General features: G+C 48.4%; 1 protein-coding gene across 1 annotated transcript; it reads left to right on the top strand.

The window, feature by feature from the left end:
- Positions 1 to 16,612, top strand: PIRT (phosphoinositide interacting regulator of transient receptor potential channels). Its single transcript, XM_004058598.5, has 2 exons — positions 1 to 143; positions 12,489 to 16,612. The coding sequence occupies exon 2, from the start codon at positions 12,627 to 12,629 to the stop codon at positions 13,038 to 13,040; it is 414 nt and encodes a 137-aa protein (XP_004058646.1). The 5' UTR covers positions 1 to 143; positions 12,489 to 12,626; the 3' UTR covers positions 13,041 to 16,612.
- The last annotated feature ends 1,539 nt before the right edge of the window (positions 16,613 to 18,151 follow it).

Raw genomic sequence — 18,151 nt, 5'->3', positions numbered from 1 at the left:
ACAACACACTGACTTCTGGACGTGGTCAGGGTGGCTTTCTCTGGCTGGCATGGACTTGAGCAGAAACTCGTTGCCGGCTTCCTCCTTGCACGAGCACCGAGTGATTCCCAGGTCCCCCATCCTCCCCTGGGACATCGAGGACAGTAAGTAAGGAGGGAACATTTCCCTCTGCCCTTCCTTCCATCTCGCTGGAGGAAGGAGCAGGTTTTAACTTTGCCTTGGAGCATGTTGTCTTTAAACTGGGGTTGGAAGGCAAGCATGAACAACAAGCGGAGAAGAGGGGGCTATGCCCTGGGAGGGGGTGAAGTCAGCCTGGAGGCACTGCCTGCTGAGGGTCTTGGCAGACAGTGGTGGCCAGAGGAAGGGGGGCCGCCCCTTGCTGTGTACCGGGAAGAAGGGAATTTGTGGGCAGAGGGCTGCTTCAGTCCTGCGTCTATAGCATCTAGCCTTCATTCTTAGCAGCCATTGTGGGAAGGGCTGGGCAGGGACTCTCCTCCCAAATCTAAGTGGAAGAAGAAGCAAAAAAGCCAGACAGTAAAGTGCAAGGCCACCCCCAGACCCCAGAGTACATGGGTGGAATCTCAGACCCCAGCCGTCCTCCTGAGCACCCTGTATCAGACCTCTGCAGCTGCCAATGTCTTCCTCCTGCAGCTGTGGCAGGTGTCTGGGGCAGGTGCCAGAAAAACAAGGTGGAGTGCGTTGGCTGCCTCGGGAGTTTTATCTCAGACAGGGGGAGCAAGGCAGGCACATGCAAACACGGACAAAGACGTGGCTCAGTCAGGCAACTGTGTGCCGTGAGGACCCTGCATCCGGGTAAAGCCAGCTGTGGTCACACACGCAATCGCCCGAGCTATTTTTCTACCCTGTCACTGGCCAGGGTCTGGGCACCAGCTGGGTGGCCCAACAAGGGAGGTGGGTGGCACCCTCTAGGTTGACTGTGACCTTTGGGAAACTTCCCTTCCTAGAAGCGCTATGAGCAGGTGACAGATGGGTGGCCATGGCCATGGTGACAGCAGCGGCTTACTCAGAAACCCTCTAGCTTCTATTAGCCCAGACACTTGGCCCCCACTCATCTTATCAGAGGGGTGGACAGTCACCAACTGAATGTCCTGGTGAGGGGAAGACAGCACCGCCAGAGAAGATAAGGGACCGTGGGGACGACCACTGGCTAGCTGGAGCTGGGTGGGGCGTTAACGGGGACTCCGTGAGGGAAACAGGAGGACCCTCCACTTCTTACCACTCTGGGTCTTCCACATGAATAATACATGGTGTTTTTCCCACCACTTCCATCCTGCCTTCCCCGCTTCTCCCCCAGACTCCCCTCGCTGGGCCCAGCCTCCCAGCCGTGAGGTAATGTGTGCCTCTCTCCTCTGCTTTCAGCTCTTGCAACTTCCAGAATAGCCCAGGTGCTATCAGAGCTCTCTAGATGGTGGGGCCTGAGGGGCAGAAGCTCAGGAAGGGCCAGATAACTCCAGGCCCAAGCACAGCAGCACAGCGGGATCTCTTACAATATTAGGGGTGCCAGATGTTTTGCCAGATGCCCAGTTCAATTTGAATTTGTCAAATAACAAATACATTTTTTGCATGCGTTGGTCCCATGCAATACTGGAACATTTTTACATGAAAAAAACTATCCGTTGTTGATCTGAGGCTGAAATGTAACTGGACACCTTGTAGTTTTATTCTCTAAATCTGACAACCCTATTAATACCAACTGTATTTCAGCACGTTCGAAGGAGGGCAGCACCAGGGAAAGGCTGGGGAGTGAGTTCGGAGGTGGAGATGTACAGGTATAGGGTGGTAGAATGCAAGGAAGGCGGTGAAGAAAACAAGAAGAAAAAAAGGCAGGGCCCTCTCCTTGAGAAAGCATAAATAAAAGAGCAGGACTGGCCAGGCGCAGTAGCTCACGCCTGTAATCCTAGCACTTTGGGAAGCTGAGGGAGGTGGATCACCTGAGGTCAGGAGTTCGAGGCCAGCCTGGCCAACATGGCAAAACCCCGTCTCTACTAAAAATCCAAAAATTAGCCAGGCATGGTGGCATGCACCTGTAATCCCAGCTACTCAGGAGGCTGAGGCAGGAGAATAGCTTGAACCTGGGAGGTGGAGGTTGCAGTGAGCTAAGATCACACAGAGGGGAAGGCTATGTGCAGAGGAGAGATGGAAGGAAGACTCTAGCCTGGGCAAAAGAGCGAAACTCCATCTCAAAAAAAAAAAAAAAAATCAGGATTTGGAGGCTGGCAGCTCTGAGCCTGTGCTCCTAGCTGCAAAATGGGAATGATAATAGTATTACCCTCCTAAAGCAGAGGATTAAAAGAGACTCCCCAGGCGAAGAAAGTGGCACATGCCAGGCATCTTATGTTGGATTTGTGGCATGGTGACAGTGGTGACTTTAAGGCCACTGTGCCACAGGCCTCTTGCTGGCCTCTTGCTGCTTGCTGGCCCCAGCTCGGGGACCCCGGCATCCTTGGCAGCTCTAACCAACAGTCCTAGGCCTATATCCTCAGCCAAGGCTGCAGTTCTGTTCACTATGTCCTACTTTGGGCATCCTCCCCACTTGCTTTTCCCATAATTTGAAAATAAACGTTAAAACCGCCCCAAAGAGGGGCGGAATAGACTTGGACACAGAGTCTGGAGCCAGGCTGGCTGCAAAACTCACATTCCAATCCAGATGCTCTCCTCATCTGTGAGTCATCTTGGGCAAATCACTTATACCTCTCTGATCCTCAGTTTCCTCACCTGCAAAGTGGGGCAAGAATATAGCTTCCCCAGAGGAGTGACTGGGTAGGAGGATGAAATGAGGCAATGCAGACAAAGCATTTAGCATGGCTCCCACCACACACTAAGCATTTGATAAATGGTAGTTTTTATTATTGTATAAAAAGCACCTGCCCTCCCCAGCCTCATGGCTTCTTTGGCTTTGGAGAAGCAGCTGAGGTACATTGGAGATTTTTGTAGGAACTTCGGCCAGCAGAAGGAAGCCTGCCTTGGTGAGGTGAGCGGTCCCTTAGGCCAAAGAAGGGAGGCAGGGAGGAGTTGGTCAGTGTGTCCTGCCTTTGCCCCTTCACAGCTGCCTCCATGCCGCCTTGTGAGCTACTTCCATCCTAACACCTGGCTGTAATATCAAAGGGAGATTTTTGCAACCACCGGGTGGGAAGGAACAGGACCAGTGACTTGGTAAAGCGGTGCTAGTCAGGTTCTAACCTTCTGTAGTTAAAAAAAAAAAAAACAAAAAAAAAACGCTGGGCGCAGTGGCTCACGTCTGTAATCCCAGCACTTTGGGAGGCCAAGGCGGGCAGATCATGAGGTCAGGAGATTGAGACCATCCTGGCTAACACGGTGAAACCCCATCTCTACTAAAAATAGAAAAAATTAGCCAGGCATGGTGGCGGCGCCTGTAGTCCCAGCTACTCGGGAGGCTGAGGCAGGAGAATGGCGTGAACCCAGGAGGCAGAGGTTGCCGTGAACCCGGGAGGCAGAGGTTGCCGTGAGCTGAGATCTCGCCATTGCTCTCCAGCCTGGGCAACAGAGCAAAACTCTGTCTCAAAAAAAGAAAAAGAAAAAGAAATGCACAGATCTAACAACACCATATTGACAAATGGGTCCCTCATGCAACCCCCACCAATGTCACCACACAGAACATGTCCATCGACCCTGGGAAATTTCCTCGTGTATCTTCCAGTTGGTTCCTCCTCAAGCCCCACAACCATTTTCTGAGCTTTGCCACCTTAATTAGTTCTTAGCTGGCTTCAGAATGCCAGGTAGATGGAAACATGCCATATAGGTACTCTTTCATATCCGATCTCTTCCACCCAGCATGTCTGTGTGGCTCATCCATGCTGTTGTGCGCTTCAGAAGTTAGCTCCTTTCTACTGCTTAGTAACATTCCATTGTGTGATTATACAACCATTTATCCTTTCTTCTGTTGAAGGACATTGGGGTTGTTTTCTTTTTCTTTTTCTTTTTTCTTTTTTTTTTTTTTTTTTGCTATTATGAATAAAGCTTTTATGACTATTCTTAAACAAGTCTTTTTGCAGACATGCCTTTTCATTTCTCTGGGACAAATAAACATTTGGAAGTGGAACTGCTGGGTCAAAGGGTAGATGTATATTTAACTTTGTAAAAAACAACCGATTTTACATTCCCACCAGCTCGGGTTGTTCCACGTTCACACCAACCTACAGTATTGTGAGATTTTCACATTTTATCCATTGTAGTGCATGTGTGGTGATGTCTCATTGTGGCTTTAATTTGTATTTTCCTGTTAAACATCAATGTCAAGCACTTTTTCCTGGGTTCCTTGTTCACTTGTTATATTGTAATGAGTTTATTTAAACATTTGGCCCATTTTAACTGGGCTCTTTGTCTATTAATCATATGTAGCATTGACAGATACTTTTTTTTTTTTTGAGATGGAATCTCGCCCCATTGCCCAGGCTGGAGTGCAGTGGCGAGATCTCAGCTCACTGCAACTTCCATCTGCCAATTTCAAGTGATTCTCGTGCCTCAGCCTCCAGAGTTGCTGGGATTATAGGCATGCACCACCACACCCAGCTGATTTTTTGTATTTTTAGCAGAGACAGAGTTTCACCATGTTGGCCAGGCTGGTCTCGAACTCCTGACCTCAAGTGATCTGCTGCCTCGGCCTTTCAAAGTGCTAGGATTAGATTGCAGGTATGAATGACTGTGCACAGCCCAGATACATATTTTGTAAATATTTTGTCACAGTTCAGAGTTTGCCTATTCATTTCCTTCATGGTGTCATCTAATGAGCAGGCATTTTAAATTTTGATGATATCTATTTTATTGATTTTTTTTTCTGTCTCTATCTTGTCTACAAAATCTATGCCTGTCCCCAGGTCACAAAGATTTTTCTCCTGTGGTTTCCCCAAAAATCTTTATAGTTTTACCTTTTACATTTAGGTTAGACCCAGGATCCAGCTCTAGTTTTTGTTGATGACGTCAAATGGGATCAAGTTTCATTCTTTTTTCCATGTGAATATCCAGTTGTTCCAGCACCATTTGTTGAAATGACTTTCCTTTCCACGTTGAATTGCTTTGATGCATTTGTTGAAAATCAATTGTCCTCTGTGTTTTTTCCACCCTCTTCCCTTCCCTTTTCTTGTCTGGCATCCCTGTCCCTACCACATATCCATGTAAGAGGTGAATAAGTTATTTCTTTAAACCAGGAAATGGGCCCCAAGTTATACAGTCAGGGATCATCACTCCGGGGTTCTGGGCCTGTCAGGTGGATCCCCAGACCCCCTCTCATCCTCTTAGCACTAAGGGTCTATGCAGTTGATTTGACCTTAGAGGTCAGCAACTACCTAGGGAAAACCAGTGCTGTTTGGGGGATGGAAGGTCACAGAGCTCTAGGGATAAATCTGCTTATGGAAAAGGGAAAGGAATCATGGTTCACACTGAGGCTGAGACGTATCCAAGTCCATGTTCAAACTTCCCTAATTATCCCCAGTGCCTTTGTACAATTGGCTTGTTCTAATCAGAATCCAAAGGAAGGAACGTATTGCATTTAGTTATATCTTTTAATTGTCTTTGTTTAAGCATTTTATTGACATAGATTGCACACACACAAAAATGGTCACAACTCAAGTGTACTGTGCCAGTAGTACACACCCTTGTAGCCAGCTGCCAGGTCAGGAATCAGAACATAGCCAGGTGTGGTGGCTCACGCCTATAATCCCAGCACTTTGGGAGGCTGAGGTGGGCGGATCACGTGAGGTTGGGAGTTCGAGACCAGCCTGACCAACATAGAGAAACCCCATCTCTACTAAAAAATACAAAATTAGCTGGGTATGGTGGCACATGACTGTAATCCCAGCTACTCAGGAGGCTGAGGCAGGAGAATCACTTGAACCCAGGAGGCGGCGGTTGCGGTGAGCCGAGATCGTGCCATTGCACTCCAGCCTGGGCAACAAGAGCAAAACTCCGACTCAAAAAGAATCAGAACGTTGCCAGCACCTCAAAAGTCCCCATTCCAGTCACTACCCCCACCAAAGGCAGCCACTATCCTAAGCTCTCATAGCATAGACTGTTTTACACGTATTTGAATTTTACGGAAATGAGATCACATCGCATGCATTCTTTCTCTGTCTGGCTTCTGGTTGCTGTATAGTCCCAGACTGGCACTGTTTCTTGGTGCCAGCCTGCAGCCTGCTCAGCCTGGTTGTGTACTGTAATTAAGTCCCCACCCACTAACTCAGCCTTCTGAAGCTCCAAACTGGCCTCCAGGGGAGAAGGACCCATCCGCCCTTCTCCAGTTGCTGCCCTGCAGGCGAGCTGACATTCAAATCTGAGGTGAGTCCAGGAGGCCCTGCAACTCCAGGCTTCTCCTGCTCCTCCATAGGCCCATCCTCTCTGGGGCCTCAGTCCTTGCCCAGTCTGGGGCATCAGGACCTTAAAGGAAACTGAGTATACTTAATTTTTAGGGCTGCCATGACAAATTGCCACAGACTTGGTGACTTGAAACAACAGAAATTGAAGGTCTCACATTCCTAGAGGCCAGAAGTCTAAAATTAAGGTGGTAGTGGGGTTGGGTCTTTCCGGAGGCTCAGAGGGAGAATCCACTCCTTGCCTCTCTCCCAGCCTCGAGCAACCCTTGGCATGCCTTGGTTTGTAGAAACATTCCTTCCATCTCTCCTCTGCACATAGCCTTCCCCTCTGTGTGTCAAATTCCCTTCTCCCTTCTCTTAGAAGGAGGATGCCAATCATTGGATTTAGAACCCACTCTCACTCAGGATGTTTTAATCTCAAGATCCTTATCTTAATTGTATCTGCAATGACCCTTATTCCAAATAAGGTCACATTCTGAGGTTCTGGGTAGACATATCTTTTGGGGGCCACAATTCAACTCCCTACAGTGAGTGAAGGATCTCCTGAATCACACAAACCAAACTACCAGTAACTTAATTGAAGCGGAAAAGGGTGGTTCTCACTGGACCAGCCCCCTGAGTGTTACCTTGTCCCCCACAGAGCTGCAGCATCTGGGCCACGTCCTCTGAGCAACTGCCAAGTGCCAGGCTGAGCCAGGTGCCATGGGGTAGAAGATGAGGAAGCCCAGTCTCTATCCTGAATTTTCAAGCTAGGCAGGAGGAAAGGCTGGCCAGAGCAGCCTTTGATCCACCACATTGATCTTGCCCACCCCAGGGGACCTTTGCAATGTCTGGAGATATATTTTATTGTGATAATAACAACAGGGAGGAAGAGGTACTGTTGGCATCTAGTGGGTAGAGGCCAGGAATGTTGCTAACTATCCTACAATACAAACATCCTACAATCCTATAGTCTGCCACAGCAATCCATTTTCCAATCCACAATGCCAACAGTGCCATTGTTAAAAAGCCCTGGTATACAGAAAAAATGGAATCTTATTGGGGCTTTAATAAAATGTTATAAAACTACTACAGCCCATGAATTGGTGATTTTCTGAAAACCTCAATTTTCAGATTTCAAGCTGATTCATTACCTATAGACTTATCTGAAATAGCTAAGAAAACTCCTTCATTTTATAAATGGAAAAACAGAGACCCAGAAAGAAAATAATTGCAATGGCAACCAAGGCCATTTCCTGAACACGTAGAATGTGTCAGACAATATAGCAGTGTTATTTGAAATGTGACTGTCACTGCAACCCTATGAGGTAGACACTCCATTATCCCTGTTTTATATGGGGCTTGTAAGGCTCAGGGGCTGAAGTAACCTGACCGAGGTCCCACAGCATGTAAGTGGCAAACTGCGTTCAAATTGTGGTCACTCTGATGCCAAAGACCTGGGTCTTTCCATCACAAGCAGCTTCTGCAAGTAAGTTTAGTGACTTGTTGGAACTGTGAATAAGTAGGCTTAATTCTTCCCAGTACAGAGTTCCACTCACAGCCCTGCCCTGCCTGCCTGCTTCTGTTTATAGATGCTCCTTGCCTTTTGCCTGGTCACAGTTACAGAGAGTAGTGTGGGAGGGAGAGGAGGGTAGGCATTCCCTCTGCTCAGGGGAAGAGAACTGCTTCTCTTTCAGTCATTGCCTAGAAGTGCCTCCCTGCCCATTCACTCTCCCAAAGACACATCCTCCCTCCCAACAAATGAATAGTTGCTTTTCTTTGGGATTTCATGGACCATTGCAGATAGATGATGATAGATAGATAGATAGATAGATAGATAGATAGATAGATAGATAGATAGATAGATAGATACATAGACAGACATCTACATAGTGGTGGCCAATTTTTTTCTGAGCAGTTACTAACAAAACCAATGATCCTCTTCCATCATAATTATTTCATAAAATGAAGACTATTCTAATGCCAAGGAAGGACTCCACTCCATTACATTATGATCTCAGAATAAAAAATAGTCCTTCAAACTGAATAAATGTAACATTATGAAAAACTTACAACAGAATTCTTCTTTCTCACATCACGTAGTGGGTCAATGTTAGGGGATTATGAATCTAAGTCATTCTGTATTCATTGAGAGATTATTTTACTACAGAATGGAGCCACAAAGTGAAAATCTCAAGATTCTTGTAGTTGAGGAACCTTTGGGACCCATCCAGACTAGCTGCTGTGCAGTGCAAGGAGCTTTGAGGCCGAAGACCTTGGCCTGATGCGGGGGTTGGTATAGTTCGCCAAACTCCTAAACCCCACTGGGCCTCAGTCTCTGCCCCTAGAAAATGAGACTGAACTAGCGACCGCGTTGCAGAGCCAGAAAGAAGGTCTTAGTTACTTCCAGCAAGGCCCATTTTCCTCTCTCAGAATCTACAGTCCAATGTCCCTGCAGTGGCCCCAGCCTCCAGTTCAACACTTCCTGTTCCTGAGCCCCCTCACTCCCAGATGGCAGCTCCCAGGAGCAAGCCCTTCCCCTGCCCAGCCCCAGCTATCTTCTCTGGCACCACTGAGAATCACTGCATTTAATTCCTTCATCACAACCTTTCCAACCTCGGGAAACAGCCATCATATTGCCCCATGTCTTCACTGAAAAGGGATGGAAATGACTACTGAGAAAAATAAATTCTGCTGAAGATGATCAAACATCCTCATATGAGACCAGATTGCAGTAACCAGCACAAGGTCTCCTAACAGCTTTATGAACCCATCCCTACCCCCAAGCCCACAGGGGGGAAAAAAATCACTTTTTAAATGGCTACTTTGCTTATGCAAATATACCACAGGCTCCAAAGGGAAGCACACACTGGGTGCCTACAGTTACAAAAGCACCTTGTAATATTTTCAGAGTCTTAGGAAGCAGAGATCCAAACTGTAACATTACCAAGGCCGAATTCTGAAGGCCTTGGTTACAACTCCTATTTCCCCCTGTTAATGGTGAGGGATCTGTAACTGCTTGTTCTAGAGAATGGAATCATTATTCTTGGGGTCAGGGAAGACACTAGTTCAGAAAAGTTCAGGCCTGAGCAGTGAGGGTTGGAATGAACAGGTTGGAGGGACTCCGCTGAAATTGACGTCATCGGAAGGATTGAAGGAGAACGCATTCAGTAAAGGACTCCTCTCTGTGTAGAAGTGCCTTGGTCAAGAGGAAGGGGCAGGTTGCAGATAAATGTAACATGTATCAGGGCTTGGGAGCCACCAGCTCCAGACACCACCTCCTTTATCCCAAGTAACATGGTTTCCCAAAGTGCACCCCACCCCATATCTGAGACTATTCTAGCCTCCCTAGCAGGCACCCTATTTGAGCTGGGGCGAGTGGTTTCATGGTGACCGGGATGAATAGCCCACCTTCCCCAATACAATTTTTTGCTATGGAAAGAAATCTCCCACATCCCACTCACAAATAGAGATATTTGTAAATGCTGACGTGAGTGGGGCATGAGTAGCCCAACAGGAAACAGAAGAAGAAGCCAGAAGAGGAATCGCAGGATTCTTGGCCAGGAAAGAGGGTAGAAGCCAAGGTCCAGAGGCCAAGGTCTCCCTCTTCATCTGAAGAGGCAGAAAGAGCAGAAGCCTCGGAGAGCTGCTTAAGGAAAGTCATCCCAAGCAGGCAAGGGACCCTCAGAGAACAGCCAGAGAGCTTGAGGACTCGGGGTACAGGAGGAGAGAGCCTGTGGGCTCTGTCCCAGAGAGCAGCAACCGCCTGAGCTTACTGCAGGGGAGGCACCAGGCTCCTGCTAGAAGATAAATAAGTGTGTAAGTGGTTTCTATATAAGTGGAGCAGGTCCTGTGTTTGTCCTTAGCAACCAGTGGAAGGAAGAGGAAGGGAAAGAAGGGAGAGAGAGTTGTTCATTTACTTACTCATTCAATTAAAGATGTATAAAATCTCTGGGGTACAAAGCACTGTACAGACACCTTGGAGACATCTGAAAGATGAATCAGGGCAGTAACTGTGAAACCTCCAGGCAGGGAACCTGGGCTCTCTCAGACAGAACCTATCCTCAGGAAAGTATCTAATATCAGTCATTTACATCTTATTATCTTGTTGTAAGTATATAGACCTTTGCCTTGAACCCACATTTCTGATTATGAAATGAAAGGCTTTAATCTAGGCTGGGTGCGGTGGCTCACACCTGTAATCCCAGCACTTTGGGAGGCTAAGGAGGGTGGATCACCTGAGGTCAGGAGTTCAAGACCAGCCTGACCAACATGGTGAAACCCTGTCCCTACTAAAGATACAAAAATTAGCTGTGTGGTGTGGTGGGCACCTGTAATTCCAACTACTCAGGAGGCTGAGGCAGGAGAGTCACTTGAACCTGGGAGGCGGAGGTTGCAGTGAGCCAAGATCGCACCACTGCACTCCAGCCTGGGCAACAAGAGCAAAACTCCACTTCAAAAAACAAAAAACAAAAGAAGAGAAAAAGAAAGAAAAGAATGAAATGCTTTAATCGGACATTAAAAGAATTTGAGAAAGCACTGGTCTGGTGAAGTATTTGGCGGGCAAGCAGTGCTTCTCTGCAGCCCAGCCCTGAAATTGCTCCACATGGGTGACCATCTACCCCCCCTGAGTCAGGGTTAGTGATGAGGGAGCCCCAGTGGCTGAGAGCTATGCAGATGGGCTCTCGATTAGACCCTGGGGTGGGCAATTGAGTGAGACTCCATACCTTTCCAGGCCTGAGAATAGGAAGCTGGAAATTGGCCTTGATGTAATTAACATGGAGGGTAGGGAAGGGTGGCGTTTAGATCTTAGAAGGTTGCACTGTGGGGGCCAGGCACAGTGGCTCATGCTTGTAATCCCAGCACTTTGGGAGGCCAAGACAGGTAGATCACCTGAGGTCAGGAGTTCAAGACCAGCCTGACCAATATGGAGAAACCCCATCTCTACTAAAAATACAAAATTAACTGGGTGTGGTGGTGCATGCCTGTATTCCCCACTACTCAGGAGGCTGAGGCAGGAAGATCATTTGAACCCGAGAGGCGGAGGGTGCGGTCAGCTGAGATCACGCCATTGCACTCCAGCCTGGGCAACAAGAGTGAAACTCCATCTCAAAAAAAAAAAAAGAAGGTTGCACTGTGAACCTGTGACATCACTGTCCTCTGCTGACAGAGCACGTGAAAGCCCAGGCTGCACGAAACGGTGTTCTCCAGACTATGCATAGCCTGGTAGGAGTGACAGGGTTCAAATCTGAGCTCAGGCTGTTCCTTATCGTGTGATCTTCAAGAAGTTGCTTCACCTCTCTGAAGCTTCACTATCTCATCAGGAAAACAGGACTAATGCCTAATTCACAGGTTTATTGTCAGGTTTCAATTTAATAAAGGAAGTGTTTGATGCAGTGTCTGGCACAGGACACACATGCAGAATTTATCTGTAAAGCATCACTCTTCTAATAGACAAACGATATCATTTATGGAGTACTTGCCATATGCTAGGCATTATTTCAATGCATTACATCCCTTAACTCACACCGTTTTGAAAATTCTATGAAAGAAGTAACATTATCCTCATCTTATAGATAAGAAAACTGAGACAAAGAGAGGTTGAGTAATTCCATCAAGATCAGACAACTAGAAAGTGGTTGGGTCTGAAAATAAAATGCCATTCAACAAAATATAGCTGGCCGGGTGTGGTGGCTCATGCCTGTAATCCCAGCACTTTGGGAGGCCGAGGCAGGTGGATAACTTGAGGTCAGGAGTTCGAGACCAGCCTGGCCAACATGGTGAAAACCCGTCTCTACTGAGAATACACAAATTAGCCAGGCTTCATGGCAGGTGCCTGGAATCACAGCTACTCAGGAGGCTGAGGCAGGAGAATCACTTGAACCCGGGAGGTGGAGGTCGCAGTGAGCTGAGGTCACTGCCACTGCACTCCAGCCTGGGTGACAGAGGGAGACTCCATCTAAAAAAAAAAACAAGCAAACAAACAAACAAAAAACTATAACTTGTTTGTTTCTAAAATGGCATCACTGTTCCTTGTTTTAAATATTAAAAGCTATTGAATAAAATATTATAATATTTATCTCTTGCAAGAAAAAAAATTATACCAGCTTGGGTGGTTTCTTATTTATGTGAATTTCATTTCATTTTCTTTTTTGGCTTCAGCACAAAAACCTTGTTCACCCTCCACTGAGAGCGGGGCTAGAGATGGATGCTGAGTACAGGAAGGGTGTGTGAGGATTCCTTTGGCTCCACTCTTGTTTCCAACTATTGCCGGTCCTAGGCGCCCAGTCCTGAGCAACCATGACGATGGAGACTCTCCCCAAGGTTCTAGAGGTCGATGAGAAGTCTCCAGAAGCCAAGGACCTGCTGCCCAGCCAGACCGCCAGCTCCCTGTGCATCAGCTCCAGGAGCGAGTCTGTCTGGACCACCACCCCCAGGAGTAACTGGGAAATCTACCGCAAGCCCATCGTTATCATGTCAGTGGGCGGTGCCATCCTGCTTTTCGGCGTGGTCATCACCTGCTTGGCCTACACCTTGAAGCTGAGTGACAAGAGTCTCTCCATCCTCAAAATGGTAGGGCCTGGCTTCCTGTCCCTGGGACTCATGATGCTGGTGTGCGGGCTGGTGTGGGTGCCCATCATCAAAAAGAAACAGAAGCACAGACAGAAGTCGAATTTCTTACGCAGCCTCAAGTCCTTCTTCCTGACTCGCTGATGGTGGTTTCCACATCTCCCTGCCACCTTGACTGGGAGAAGATCTGATGACCAACATCTGACATCCCTGTCTCCTCTGTGGGGTGCCATAAAACTGATCCAGGAAAATGCTCTTCCTGACCCTGTGGGGAAGATGGAGCTCCACCCTCCATGCAGCCGGGAATGTTGCCAGATGTATCCGCTTGATCTCTATTCTGACTGATGCTTCCTTGGATCCCGGCTGTGGCCTTCCCTTTGGTCACTCTAACCCCCTGCCCCTGCATCCAGGCATCATTCATCCAACTCTCTCTGCCAAGTGCAATGCATGCTGGGAAATTCTTCGAGGGTGGGCTATGCCCAAGGGAGAACCTCATGTTTACATATCTGAGTGCCAGAGCTGGATTCTTCATTTGCATACTTCTGGAACCAAAACTGACCCACGGAGGTCCTTTACAGAGGAGGGAGGGATGGCTGAGCTCTGACCCATTGGGTTTGACAGCCCTAGCTCCCTTAGCAGACTTTCAAGATCACAAGTATCAAACATTCCAAAGACTGAACAACGAAGGGAGGCCTGGGAAAAACACTCTCCAAGATGGCACGTGCCCCTGGACATGACAACATGACTCTAGGGGTTAGTCAGCTGAAGAAGTTTAGTTCCTAATTATATAATATTTACATCAGAGGCAGTGGGGTAGGCTAGGGGATGTCACTGTTTCCGCTTGACCTTATCTTTCTCATTGACCACTGTCTTCTCTGAACTTGATCATTAGCCAAGGACAAAATGCATGTTGCCCTAATTTCTTTCCTACCCCTGCGTCTATCTCTGCATCTAGAACAGCTAAATGGAAAGATACAGAGGGATCCTGTAAGGTTGTTTTCCCTTTCACGTCCATCAAGATCAAAATTGAGAGAATCAAGTTCCATATCTGAATGATCTGTAGGTTTCTAGAGATGGAATTCACGTCAGAAAATTCCAACTTCTGTTATCCCTGCCCCCACCCACCATAAAAGCCAACATTTATTAAGTGTCGCACTCTGGGATAAGCCCTGGCTGGGGGCAAGACACGGTCCCTGCTGTCTTCTTGCTTCCCGAGGTGAGAGAGGCAGCCAAGCCAACTGGCGAAATGTGGGTGGGTGTGGGAACACAGGCGGTGTCTACCCTAGACTTGATAGAGGACGGAGAAATTCCTGGAGGCCACGTCCTCCAACCCAAAAACAAAAGGAAAGATAAGAGTTACCAAAGAGGGGAAAGAACGGCATTGGAAGCAGCAGGAGCTGCTATGCGTGTGCAGGAGTAGCTTGGGGAAGGAGAAACATGATGGAATTAGGAAACTGCACGGCCATTTGTCTGACCTCCCAGATGTTTTTACTTCATCCCTCTCTTGCCTGGCTTCCCACCTCTTCACCAAGTGCCTGGCGCAGCTTCTCCTGGAGGCACATTGAGGGCCTCCTGGTGTCTATGATAGAGACGGGAAGTGGGTTTCCAGAGGGCCTGGCAAGCAAAGAGTCCCTGAGAAGTAAGTGCTTCTGTAACTCCCTGTGGCAACCAAGAGGCCCGTAGGTGAAAGAACAGAAGCAGTACCTGTGAGGGAGCCAGCCACGCTGCCCTAGGCCAAAGACCCCTGGAGAGCATTTGGTAATGAGGTGTGAGAGGAGAGCATCCTGCACCAGAATCACCCTTGTCTTGAGCTAATTCTCTTCACTCCTCAGCCTTGTGGCCTTCCCAGTCACCATGGCCCTCCAGATATCCCCATCCTGCATGGCAGTTCCATATGCAGAGCCAGAATCCATCCTTGTTCCTTCTGCATTGTGAGAAAATCCATGGAGGCAAGCACTTGTGTCATGGGGACCACCCCTTACCTGACCCACCCACGGAGTCAGAGTTTGGGGAACTCATGGCCGTTGAGGCTCACCCAGGATGGCCATAGCCTTCATGGAGACCCATGCCAGTGTGGCCATGTCTCTAGCTCACCTCTAGCCCTGCACACAGGTGGTCAGGACCAATCTTGGGAGTGTTGCAAGTGCTATGTCGTTAATTGTAGTTTTAGTGCTTCAGTGACAAACCTTGCAGATCATTTCCCTTCTTCTGAGATGAATGCAGATTTGATGGCCCTATAATATTACTCTTGCATTCCTCGATGCATTCTTAAATGGGAGCAAATGGGATGGGCTCCAGATCACTCACTGGAAACCCACACTCCAGGTGCCTCATTTCCTCTGCCCAGGAGATTGTAGCCTGGGCACAGCTATATGAGGAGGGCCCATTTGGATACTGCTATCATGGATGTCTTAGTGGAAGGAAGTTTAGGGATAACCACAACTCTAGAAGTCCAGGTTCTGGACTCACTTTGCAGACTCTAGCAGTACCTGCCTCCATTCCCTGCCCACTCAAGCTAGTTTCTCAGCAAAGAGAATATGAGGAAATATCCCCAAACATCATCATCCCCACTGGGATCCTCCACATGAGTGTGGGCTGGAAAGGTTCCAGGGTCACACTGAGGCAGGACATTTTTTGCCAATGCCTGTTGCCCCATGGAAGGCTGAGGTACGGATGCACCTGATCTGGAAATGCAGCCCAGGTCAGACTCCACATTTCTGCAACAAAGCATCACCTGCAATGACTCTTTTCACGTCAGTGGGTCAAAGGACAGAACCAGCTTCCATGTTTTAGGCTCACTAGATTGTATCACGCTCCCCATGGCTATTCTGTTTGGGAGAATTTGATCTAACCCGAAGCCTAAAGGAATCAATGTAATGTTGAATTGTATTCTATGTAACACTGTCTGCTGTGTTTTCATTCTTCTCTTCAGGAATTTCAAGACCATGTCCACCAATTAATTCATCTAAAATGCACCCCACCCTCCATTGCCACACATCCTTCTCCCCAGATTGCTGCCTGGGAGAAAATGGACAGAATGGATTTTGTGCATGGTTCCTCAGGCATCTTGTAGGAGCTGATGACCCTACTCTGAGATGCTGACGGGGCAGAGACCAGCAGCTTCCAACTCTTTCCATCCTCACAAGCCAAGTACTGAGACCAAAAAAAGAGATATCAAGAAAGAACCATCCAGAATGAATCAGTGTTTTGGGGCAAGGCAGGCAGCTGCTCCAGGGTCAGCCTATCAATGTCCCCAGTAACTGACAAGAGCAGGCACAAGGAGCAGGTGCAGTTCAGCTTCCCAGGTCTCCTTTCTTCCAAGCCCCTTCTCCTCGTCTCCTGTGCTGGCCTCCTCTGCCCCTCCAGCCTTTTAATCCTGACTCTCTTACACTTGGCTTCCCACCAAACTCACTGTGGCCTTGACTTTCTGCTTGCACTAGCTGGCTCAATCCATAAAGGAAATAAGAAAGCAACTGGTGGTATGTCTGGGTAGAGCAAAGGATATTTTATTCCTCCTTCAATTCCTGCAACATTGCCAGAGTCATGACCCCCCACCCTTCTTGACCCTCATACCCATCTCCTCACTATCTCCTGCAGTCAAAGATCAGAGGGCACCAGAAAACCAAAACCCAGAGCTTCAAACATGTCTGATATTAAATGTGGGCAAGGAAACTACCCAGGGGGTGTACCTGGGGATGCTGCTGGGTGGCAACCACCCTGTGCCATGGGGGTTTGGAGGGTAGGGTTGGGGAGGGGAGGACAGAAGAAGGAGGGGTAATCAGAGGCAATTGGCAAGGAGGCATTCTGGGGTGGTGTCTGAAGAGCAGAGGAATGAAATGATGACTGTTTATTGGGTGTTCACTACATGCCTGAAGCTGATCTAAGCACTTTATTCATTGACTCATTCAATCCTTTCCAAAATCCTGTCCTGAAATACTGTTACCATCATCCTCACTTTACAGGTGAGATAAGTAATGCACAGGGACATCAAGCTAGGACAGCATGATTGAAACCCAGCTGGTCTAGTTGCAGAGGCCACGCCCATACCCTCCACCTCCACACAGCTCTCTAAAGGCCTCTAAGGAGCAGCAGAAGGCACCAGCATCAACAAGGTGGGGAAAGAGGAAAGGGAGCTGAGGTCACCAGACAGGCTGGGAGGGCACACCAGGCAGGGGCCCAGGACGGGGGTTAAATTCCTGGCCAGGAGCCCAGAAGGGAAGACAAAAGGAGCTACCAGCCAGGAAGAAGCCCGCATTCTGAGCACCTCCTCTGTTCCAGACCCCGTGCTGGGGGCTTTCACACAGTTTAGTTTGTTCTTTTTCTCCCCTGTATGCAAACCTTCGTAGCACCTTTTCCAGTGAAGTAAATGGGGCTTAGAAAAGTAAGTTACATGCCCCAGGTCTCAGCCTATAAGCACCAGTCAGAGGCGTAAGCCCATGGCTACCTCCAGAGCTCATATGCTCTCATATCCTGAGCTCCCGGCCATAAGCATGAGGTTCCATTCTATGGGCATGGTCAGGGGCAGGAATGGGGGCTCCAATCACCACACTGTCAAAGCAAGCTGGCCTTGGTACATACAGCCTTTGTTCCAGGGGCCAGGCTCACTGAGCAGCAGGAGGATTCAGGACCTGCTGACACAGGTTGTGTTCACATTGCATCACATTATAGGCCAAGTTCATAACCCCTCATAAGGCTAAGACCACCTCCCACAGGGAGTGCCTAGAAGCAAAGGGGCAATCAAGATCCAATACCATGCTGGGCGTGGAGGCTCACACCTGTAATCCCAGCACTGTGGGATGCCGAGGCAGGCAGATCCCTCGAGGTCAGGCATTCAAGACCAGCCTGGCCAACATGGTGAAACCCCATCTCTACCAAAAATACAAAAATTAGCAGGGTGTGGTAGCAAGCACCTGTTATCCCAGCTACTTGGGAGGGTGAAGCAGGAGAATCGCTTGACCCCTGGAGGCAGAGTCTGCAGTGAGCCAAGATGGTGCCACTGCACTCCAGCCTGGGCAACAGATGGAGACTCCATCTCAAAAAATAAAAAATAAAAAAGACCAAATACCACTTCTCCAGAGAAGAGCTGCTGAGCACCTGGTCTTCCCACAGGCAGAGGTGCTTTAGGGGCCACTTGCTCTGTTCCTTCTTTCTCAAAAGACCCTCCCTCTATCTCTCAAGACTAGAGAGGAGTCACTGAAGGACCTTGGGCTTGGTCACTGAAGGGCCTTGACCCTACTACACCAGCTCCTGGAAAG

This window comes from Gorilla gorilla, chromosome 19 (assembly GCF_029281585.2).
Source record: "Gorilla gorilla gorilla isolate KB3781 chromosome 19, NHGRI_mGorGor1-v2.1_pri, whole genome shotgun sequence".
NCBI classification, from domain to species: domain Eukaryota; kingdom Metazoa; phylum Chordata; class Mammalia; order Primates; family Hominidae; genus Gorilla; species Gorilla gorilla.
Note: the sequence above shows the minus strand (reverse complement) of the source record. Positions and strands in the feature narration are given on the sequence as shown.